Here is a 10965-nt window from a genome sequence, read left to right as displayed (position 1 = left end):
ATTCTTTTGTTTTGAGGGTGTTTTCTAAAATTCGGGACCTCTTGGGACCAAGTTTCCCCCTTTCCTCTTTTGACCATTTACAAAGTATTTTTCCCTAAAATTTCTCTTATTTGATTCCTAGATTTAAGTATGCTTATTATTAAATTGCAATAAGCACTATATTTAACACCTCTTCTTACAAATCAAGGCCGTAGGAACAAGGTGAGTTGGGTGCGAGCGAACCCCCTTTAAAAAATCGAAAAAGTAGGATTTTGAAACAAAATAAAGTCTTTATTTATCTGTTTTAAGTAATGTTTCTAGAATTCCTTTTCCAGTATGTGAAAAAAAACTTCAAGAATGCATAAGATCCAACCAAAATTTTACCCATTTATACCAAAAAAAAAAAAATCTGGGGTTAACCCTCCCAGATCGTCCTACGCATTCCCCTTTCCAGAAATAAATGTATAGCTTTGCATCTATTAGAATTTACGTTTAGAAGAAACAGGACAGGTTTGTTATTAATATTTCTTTCACTGCAGTTGCATTGAATCGTATTTTTATGTGGATCTAAGAGATGGAAGATCCCCCGGTGCAGTGTTTTCTGGGCAGACACCAGATAAAAAACAAGTGTAGGTCACATTGTAATATTAAGAACTAAGAAAGAAAGCTCAAGTATTGGAGAGAGAGAGAGAGTTTGAGTTTATTTTTTATGGAGATATATCTGCTTCAATATCCTTTTTTTTTTATCCATTCTTATTGATATAAACAATACAGGGCCTGAAAATATGTCTAGAATTAATGAGTAAAAACAATTTTATTAACAACTATTTTATAAACGAAGCATGATACCCAAGCATGCTCAACATAGTTGGGCAAAAATACTAAGTACATCATGTATGAATTTATGTAATATGTATAAGAAAATAATATTTATTGAATGTAATTTCCGGAAATGACATACATGTACAATTTATTAACGTTCTCATCAAAAAAATTAAAGCCCATTATTTACAATATAATACATGTATCGCATACACTGCTTACATTCAAATATTTTAAAGTTCCTTAAGAAAACTTAAGAAATATCACAAAGATTTACCAAATCGCATAAAACGTTTGTCCGTTTGGTCACGTCCAAATCGCATAAATCTTTTTTCCTCATCTCCACTTTTTCCAAATCGCATGAATCGTTTCTCTTCATCTCCACTTTTGCCGAATCGCATGAATCGTTTTTCTTCGTCTCCACTTTTGCCGAATCGCATGAATCGTTTTTCTTCGTCTCCACTTTTTCCAAAACGCATAAATCGTTTCTCCTCATCGCCACTCTTGCCGAATCGCATGAATCGTTTCTCTTCGTCTCCACTTCTTCCGAATCGCATGAATCGTTTCTCATCGTCTATACTTTTACCAAATCGCATAAATCTTTTTTCATCGTCCTGCATTTCGTCATCCATACTTTTTCCAAATCTCATAAATCTCTTTTCTTCATCTCCACTTTTGCCAAATCGCATGAATCGTTTCTCTTCATCTCCACTTTTGCCAAATCGCATGAATCTTTTCTCATCATCCCCTCTTTTGCCGAATCGCATAAATCGCTTTTCTTCATCTCCACTTTTGCCAAATCGCATGAATCTTTTCTCATCATCTTCTCTTTTCCCAAATCTCATGAATCTCTTTTCGTCTTCTCCGCTTCTTCCAAATCGCATAAACCGTTTGTCGTCTCCACTTCGTCCGTTGCGAACAAATCTTTCCATAAGTGTGTCGTCTTTAGAATCACGACCAAAACGCATAAACCGCTTATCATCTGTAACCATATCATCGTCTTCTCGTTTTCCAAATCGCATAAACCTCTTCTCATTCCCGTCTTTACCGAAGCGCATAAATTTTTTGTCAAAACCAGGATCTCTTCCAAAACGCATGAATCTTTTCATATAGATGCTATCTTGGTTTGAGTCAACAGAAGGCGTTCGTCCAAATCTCATAAATCGTTTGTCTTGGGAGACTTCGCCAGCTTCGCGTTTATGTTTTTCGGACTCTTCTTTTTCTGTCGAGTTGTCATTATCCTTGGGCTCTGGCACATCTTTTATTAAAGGGGGCTCGGCTGATCTTCTTTTCCTCAATGGAAAACCTGTTTCCTGTTTGAATTGTAGAACTTTATTAAGGGCCGCTCGTAAGTCGTTTTCTACACTGTTTTCCTGTCCTCTTTTGCCAAATCTGAGGAATCTCTTGTCGTCAGTGTTACGACCAAATCTGATGTAGTGGTCACCACTCAAAGCTCTCTTTCCAAATCTGAGAAATCTCTTTTCGGCGGTTCTTGGTTCGCCTGAAAAATACATATATACATGTACATGTAGAGTGGTTAAAAACAAAATGCAGATTCGTAATTGTTTGTGGAAGAAAAAATCGTATTCATAGGAAAAAGTATACTTCTTAAGATTTTTTTTTCAGCATCTTGTTCTTATATCAATGAATCTTTTAATCAGAAACTTTTAAAACTTATTTAAATCTGAAAAACAAAATCAGATGAATAGAGATTTATATATTTGATTACTTGAATAAGTCAATTACATGTTTATTTCTGCTTGATCTTATTTCTGATCGCCATTAGAATTCTTAATTAAGAAACACAATAAACTTCTTTAGAGGGACAAGCCAAATATTTTCATTGTTTCTTTTCATTGCAAAGAAAATAAATCTGGACGACCATTCACTAAGTTTGATTTATTCAGCGCAGCAGGATATCCAATGACAACAGCCCTGATTGCTGCAGTAGAGTAGTGCAAGCAATCACTGGAATAAATTACAGAGAAATTACTGTTTGACAGGACTGTAAGGCAAGACAGATCCTAAAAGGGTATTAGAGAAAGAGAGAAACATTTTCTAGGTTAAAACAGAAAAAAACCCGTCAAGGGAATAGTCAGCAAATCAGAATCTTTTATTTTAGTGGAGCGAGAAAACCCCTTTTTTGGCGTCTGTCAAAAATAGCATTGAAGGTCAAGTTAAATTGATAAATATTTGTAAAAATTTGAAATTATTTCTTAATTTCTTAAACGATGAACTCAAATGATTGCAACCATCAGTGAAGTATATGTACTATATATAGGGTTCATGAACTTAAAAGCGTTAAAAACGTTTACAACACCATACTATTGTTTCCATGTATGGGGAAAGAATGGCAAAAGCCTCTGAATACACATACAGACCTACCAAAAAAATTCGTATCGATAATCTCATGGTAACAACGTAAATGGCCTAATAGAGATAAATTGATCATTTCATACAGCATGCTTGACTAGTATGGGACGACCTTACAAGAATTTGTACGTAACAAGATCAAGAGGGAATTTATGATGGCAGAACGGCTCTTTAAATCAGACCCCTATCTTGTTATTTAGTCTATCGATGTTTGTCCTACATAGCAATCTCAGGAAAAAGAAAACTCTTAAAGAAATGCACAGGGAATTGGTAATGGAAGCTGGTAGCACCTAGCAATTCATCTTAAATGATGTCACCCTACGCCTCCTCATAGTGACGTCATATGAGAGCAACAGTCCATTATTTGTAAACAAAAAAATTGCAACAGGATCCAGAATAGTACTATATAGATCTGATATGGGTATATACTGTAATGAATCACTGGCCACGGGAATCAATATCATTTTGACTTTGAAATAAAGCACAGGAGTTAATTGAATCCCAAAGACGAGGTTATCCATCGAGTTCTTAAATGAACAGCAATAGATCATCTTTGTTATTCCGTCTCTATTACACCGTCATTATCGTATTAATATGAAGTCCCCCAAGATCACGTGGTCTCCTTCTCTGGGACGCCGAACTGACCATTATTTGATTGTGGTTCAATGATCTTGACTAACAAATGAACAAATGGGGGCAGACGATCTCCTCTTCCGAGAAGAGATGGTGATCAGTCTAATAGTAAGGGTAGCACCAGTTTTCATCTGATTGATGTAAAAAGCTGTTGATTTTGCAATCTACACAATATTCCTGCCAATTTATGGCTATTTTTCTGTATCAAATCGATTTCACATTGTATCTCTGTGAGCCCATTTCGTCATTTTTAGTAAAAATACGTTATACCTGGGTAGACTTTCTGACTATATAGGCATGCAAAGTCTCTCCAAAATCTTACATGTAAAAAAAACAAAACAAAACAAAGGGGTGACCAAATTCTTCAATCAAAAATGTCATCAAACAATGAAGTAAAGAAGAATATAAAAATGCAATCACTCACGATACTCTGAACAAAAAAATGTATGTATGCCGAAAAATGAAAGTTCAACAAGACTGAAAATAGTTGCCAAGAGACCAAAATATGAAAACAGACACGTTTATTTCATTTTAAAAAAGAACGAAGTGTTGATAGTTACTGATAAGAAGCAATGCGTTTTTTTCCAGAAGCGTTACGCACATCATCCAAGTATTTTTGTTCGCGAGATGAAAACCGCCATATGAAACCTACTGAGAAGGAAGGAACAGAACTTTGTCACGCTATCGAAACCCACAGAGACTTCCCGAGAGGATGGAAACATGGTTAATTATATTTCTTAAAAATTCTAGAGTAAATTAAGAGGGAACAATAAATAGCATCATGTGGTTTACACCTTTAATAAGATGTCACACAATATCTATTGATTTCTTACGGTAGGTGAACACTAGGAAAATGGCTCATTCATAAGAGTAAACGAAGAGGAATGGCAGATCCATTCCAATATAACACTGAAAACGAGGTATGACCAGAAAAGATCACAGAATATGTCCAGAAGGCTTACTATTATGGATAGACCACGAGTATTTTAAAGTTATCACATCATAACCCTTTTCGACGCCAACGAAAAGGAAAGCGTTAATAACAATTTTTAGATTACTTGTGGAAAGGAGATACAGAAATAATCTGTTTCTTCTTATTTAAGCTTTAATTTTCGCTGTTTTCAGAACTATTCTCTTACTTGACCTGTGAACAATATTGTACTCTGAATATTGATAGCAGAATGAAACATCACTAAAAAACATCACTTCTTTTGCATGAAAAATTACATGATATATAAATAGAAAGGAATTTCTAATAATAATGAATCACATAAAAATCTTGAATAGGACATGTTCTTTTTATAAAATTATTACTTGCTTTTATAAGTTGTTCCTCTGTCGGATATTTTAAATGCATCATTCATGTGGAAAATTCACTGTGAAATCTGCACACCCCGAAGGGAAAGTTGAGTTAATTAAATCAATATATCTTTAATTAAACACTTTTGAATTGCAGACAAAAATAACCCTTTCTTCATGCTGCAAATAAAAAAAAACCTAAAAAATGTTTGTACTAAGTATTATCTTTAAAAAAAAATTGGCTTAGATAACTGAAAATATGCTATATCCAAATAAGTTATGTATTGTGGGAAGAGGAGATGTGACAATCAACTTTCCCCCTTTCCTATATTTCTAAAACGATGTAAATATTCGAGGAACTCAGATGATCAAGAATGCTTCAGCATATGAAAATTTATTTTGTCCTTTTCTTCTATTCTTCAAGCTTCTTTAAAGAATATTTTTCCTACTTTTTTTAAACATTTGTTAGAAATTGTTAAAGTTGCTCTATGAATCCGGAAACGTTTTAGAGTAGTTCAGGTACAACACCCTCCTAAGTACAATTAATAGCGAACATCTTTCAATGAGAATAGAGGAATTTAATATTGCATAGATTAAAATACTGTGGTAAAGAAATTTAGCAAGTTCCTTGTCTTCCTTTGATACAAAACATCAGTTCTGTAATTAGAAATTTCAGAAGGAACTCACAATTCCAATGTGTGTATTATGACAAAATTCCAATGTGTGTATTATGACAACTTTGTACTGATTTTTGAATATTAGGTATTCATTTGTGATTTCAAATAAATAAATATCAAGGAGAACATATGACAAATTTTACATTACCGTAAAATTTAACAAGTTTAAAACGTATTCATGTGAGGTGACCACAAAGCGCGGATGTCTTTTGTAAAACCTGATAACGCATGCCCATAATGACCGCGGAGGAAGACAATTCTTGAAGGCCGTGATTACTGCGTTTGATGTTTAAGACAAAGCCTGAAATTATTTCGCGAGATTGATTAAATAGGGTGTCTACTGCGCCGAGGAACTGGAGTAACTGTCAAAATACTGTTAAGTTTGAATTCCGAAACCCGGTATTACTCAAATTGTTCAGAAAATTGTGTTTCCTAGCTTAAAATTTAAGGCGGAATAAATGCATTTATTTAAACAATCTCCGTCTTATTTTGTCATACAGTCTCACAAACTATCATTTTCTGATAGCATTAATCATCAAAATAAAGTCCGCCAAAATTATTTTTCTTTCCCCTTTAAGTTCATTTATTGTCTTTTTTAAAAGCATTTAAAGCTAGAAAAATATCTTGAATTTCTAAACCTATACCAGGAAGTGGTCACTGGGGCTACTTACACCATTCATTATACACAATAATCTAGGCGATGTGTGACAGCATGAGAATATTCTACTTGTGCCAGATATAGATTAATTCACATAGGTTCGTGATTCTTTGAAAAACTAGACAATTATTTTAAAAAGTTCTTTGATTAACATTTGCATAGTAGGAAATTAGGATTTCGTGAGAAGTCATTTTGAACACAGAACTCCATTCAGTAGAAAAGAGAGCCAGAGAGAGGGATATTTGCCTCCTTACATCGAACGTTAAATCTGACAGAGCCGTAATTTGAAAATAATTTGAACAAAATGTTTTTGAAAATAATTATTGAAGGCTTTTCCCCCTTGAGATATTTTTAACAGCATCCTTCTTGTTTCTACGATACATGTTTTTATTTGGAATAATAGGGGAAAATTAAAGCTAACGTACATTACTACTTTTTCCGCGCTTTCAGTAATTTTTTAAAGTTGTCCATTTTTGGAGATTATTTTTTCTTAAACTGTAAACTTATCCTGTAACTTTTCCATCACTGTTCTGACAAATGACAAAAACGGAAACAAAAATACTAATCGGGTTGATGAAAAATACCGAACCATAGCCTGCATACTGATTTAACTATAGATATATGCAAAATTTAAATTTTCAAAATAGATGATCATTTCACAGAGTCAAATTTAAAATATTGGTGCACATTCTACAATAACGCCATCTAAAATTCGTGTTTCTAATTTGGACCCTAATGTATCTGGTACCATTATGTTGCTTCCAAATGACAATGTATAGCAGTATCTACTCTCTTGGCAATGAAGTGTGCTCTGATTAATTAGGATTATTTCACTACCGTGTTCCTACCTAAAAATACATCTATATCTTGATCACAGAGTTCTGGAAAGTAGTCACAACCAGTTATTGCGGATGTTTCGGCAGTGAACCAGTTTAATAAGAAAGCGACCAGCAATCCCGCATATGACCACGTCCCCATGCCGCGCTGTTTTCTGAAATACAAAAGGATGAAGGAATTGATGTGTATTTTCTAAATGCAAACGCATAAATTAATAATAAAAAAAATCTTCTGTATAAGCTTTACAAAAATCATATTAAACTGAAACCTGCATTTCGCTGTAACAATTAACTACATGCTGGGCTTTTTAAAGTTATTATAGTTTGCCTTTTTATACTTCCTGTGAATGTTTCCGGTTATCGTACGTTTCAACCCAAAAAGACGCAGGAATCGAACGCTCCTGGGTTACGACTTTTCGTTTTTTTTCCCCAGTCATAATTATGCGTTATTTCCATTAACTCAAAATATACTGTTATCCTAAATCTCATTACAAATATGGAAGACAAGTCAGAACTGACTGAAGTTTTATTGAACTTGACACTTTTCCGATTAACATGAAAGACCGCCGGTTGCGTTGCTTGTTAGAGAACGAGTCATCTATGACAAAAGCGGTGATTGGCACTATAATACGATGTTAATTTCGATGATCATTATTTATCAAGAATTTAATACGGTGACGAGTGTAGGTATTTGCACCCTATATTCTTGTTAGAGTTTACTCAATAGTCAATATAAAGTTTAAATTATCTCCACTTTAACATACATGGATTTTTTCTCTAAAATTAAAATTAAAAATAATGGTATGTTACATTGCACATGTACCTTTTAAGACTTCATCAATTATTCTTATACGTATAAAATATGTGTCCTTCACAATTTTTTTTTTATCTTTCATAAAATGATTCAAAAGACAACTGCTCCTTAATTTGTTCTACAAAGTTGAAGTTTCTGATTCAAAAAAAAAAATCCTAGCCATATCATTTATTAATTTTTTTTTCAATATGCCGTATAATCTCTCAATAGACGAAGAATTCAAGACTACCAGAAAGTGACAAAGCAAATTGAAATGTTAACGTCAAGTCAGTTCCCAGGGGTCCAGTACAATTCAAGTGACCAGTCTCCTGATTCGGATATTTGATATTTATGTCATATTGAATTACTAAATAGAGTGAAATAGCGCGCCTCGGGCAGCTACAGATGTGATGAACTTTAATAGAATTTAAGGTTCACGGCCTTTCATCATTTATTCTATATTGACTTATAGGTTATACAGACAAGAGCAACAATGGGAATCAAATCTATCTGATATTAACGATTGATAACATCATATATAACATGCGAAATCGAACATTGAAGAAATTCAATTTTTGGAATCCGAAATGAAAAATATTTTCCATTTTACATGATACTATAATTTTAAATCAACTTAAATACATCATACCTAGTGATACTAAATGTAGTTTTTCTTTTCATATTTTTTTTACATTTAAAAATCCCCTTTTTAACATCCTTCAAAGGCCAAGATGATAATTGTATTTATACAATAAGCAATCAAATGTCTAGAGTTGAATATTTCCAAACATTTGGGTCAAGGAAATCCGTTTCTCGTACAAACAGATCATAAACTACATGCATTAGTATTCCTTATCTTATTGAATTAAGTGCAGGGGAGACTCACCAATTCCCCCCTGAGATGCATTTGACCGCAGAATATCATATCAAAAGTTCGACATTTAAATATTTGATAATAAGCAATTATGTCGATACCTTAAACCGGTAAAATCTTGGAACTCCCACAAACCCTTATGGGTTTTTTTCTCTTCTGAATTTGAGCCAAGTTAAACACAATCAAAATGTTTGATTTTCTTCGCCGGAAGTGAATGATGCTATGGAGAGTCTATCTTGTTGCAGCAGATCTGTGTCTATCTGCCTTTTCGGATAATAACAATAAAGCTGATAGAAGACAGGACATGGTCCAATCCAAAACTTCTTGCATTTGGTGATATTTTATCTTCCCGAGGGTGCAGTGTTTGGACATTTCATTATAACCGATTTTCTCATTTCTATTTAATAATCATCGTCTGTCTCAAAATAACAACTACTTACAAGTACCATCAGATAAACACGAAGCTTACATGTTCATTTCTAAACTACAAATATCAAGTGATGCAAAAATATTACAAACCAATGTCAATAAATCTTTGATTTGTTAATTTAATATTTTCGATGTATGAAGGAAAACAATCGGCTTATCTTGAAAAAGGAACATCTTATAATAAAAACTTAAAAAACAAACAAACAAATAAACAAACAAACAAAAAAACAGCAACACTGTTTTTTTGGTCGATTGATATTCTTAATTTGAAGATAATTTATATGGAAAGCAAGAATTTAAAATTAGAATTTAATTTTCTTTTCAAAGCCAATAATTTTACAGCAAGACGGATAAGCGAATTCCAAGTTTAACCAAAAAATAAGGTTTAAGAGCTGTAAACGAGTGACTTACCGTGTGTGTCTTAGTTATTGCCCTAGTGCTGGTCTTCTAGACTATAGTCCCTTTCTCTTCAAAATACGATTGTTCGTAAATGACTCTATTGTGTTTAAATAAGATGTAATCACGTGACCGTTACGCTGGACGCTTGGCAAAGACAGCGAAACCTCCTACAATATTTCTGGATCGATGTTCGCAAATTTTGTTTATGTAAATATTCAGCAAGCAAAAGACAGTATTAATCATTCTTAACAATTGACGAGTAAATATGATTTCATTAACAAAAGGTCAATTATGAATATGCGAATACTTCATTAACCTTTGCATGTATGATTCTGGCACACAAGGCCGAGTAAGAATTCAAACAGAAATATGTACGAGTTACTGCTCAGAACTAGAGAGGCAACTTTAATTCAAGTAATTAAAGTTACACTTAGTAAAAGATAATATTTTGAGATGGAGCTGATATGTTAGCCGTAGAAATTGATATCATCGAAATGTTACCGTCCACGTCTATAGGTGTTTGTACATTAAGCAATATTTAATTTTTGAACTTGATGAATTTTTATGTATGAAATTAGGGGGGACTGTTAGTATTAGAATGAATAAAAAGACAATTGGTATTTCAATTCAGGATAGCAACGATCTTCAGTTACAAAATTTAATGTCAGACAATGAAAAAGTATTTTTGGAATTCAATCATTTTAACCAAAACGGTTTTTTATCGTCTTTTTTCAATCCACGCTTTTCTTTTCCAGTCACCCAGATTAGCTTAGTTTCTCTTTCTGTAAGAATTTCTTTGTCTTGTAGTTTCATTTAACCCCTCCTACTTGACGTATTGTCTATCAGTAACGAGACAATTCATCATTACTGCAAGACGTCATGGCAAAGTATCGACAGTTATCAGACATCGGGTACAGCGGTTATACAAAGTTAATATAAAGATTGTTCTTTAATGTTCTATTATATAAAGTACTCATTCTTTCCACACCATAGGATAAGTCCCTGTCTAAATAAAAACAACAATAACAAAAACAAACAGAAACAAAACAAACAAAAATCTGGTTTTCAGATATAAACCCTTGTTATAATAACTTTTGACAATGAATTAATTTGAAAGTCAAACTGTGTGCAACCAATTTTACAGTTAGGATAACCATCTTAGAAAATTCTTGTTCTCGCTATGTGATGTTCAA

The 10965-nt window shown here is 33.2% G+C and overlaps 1 protein-coding gene across 1 annotated transcript; it reads right to left on the bottom strand.

Moving 5' to 3' along the window:
* Positions 1-774: 774 nt before the first annotated feature.
* LOC133185806 (FMRF-amide neuropeptides-like) lies at positions 775-9850 on the bottom strand. The gene is made up of 3 exons (XM_061321100.1): positions 9785-9850; positions 7290-7432; positions 775-2302 (listed from the first exon to the last, which is right to left on the bottom strand). Exons 2-3 carry the CDS (start codon positions 7417-7419, stop codon positions 1065-1067), a joined length of 1368 nt encoding a protein of 455 aa, XP_061177084.1. The 5' UTR covers positions 7420-7432; positions 9785-9850; the 3' UTR covers positions 775-1064.
* Between the last annotated feature and the right edge of the window lie 1115 nt (positions 9851-10965).

This window comes from Saccostrea echinata, unplaced genomic scaffold (assembly GCF_033153115.1).
Source record: "Saccostrea echinata isolate AGI-Se365-2 ecotype Australia unplaced genomic scaffold, CSIRO_AGI_Sech_v1 ptg000001l, whole genome shotgun sequence".
Taxonomy (NCBI): Eukaryota; Metazoa; Mollusca; class Bivalvia; order Ostreida; family Ostreidae; genus Saccostrea; species Saccostrea echinata.
The sequence above is the reverse complement of the archived record's forward strand: the minus strand, read 5'-3'. Positions and strand labels throughout refer to the sequence as shown.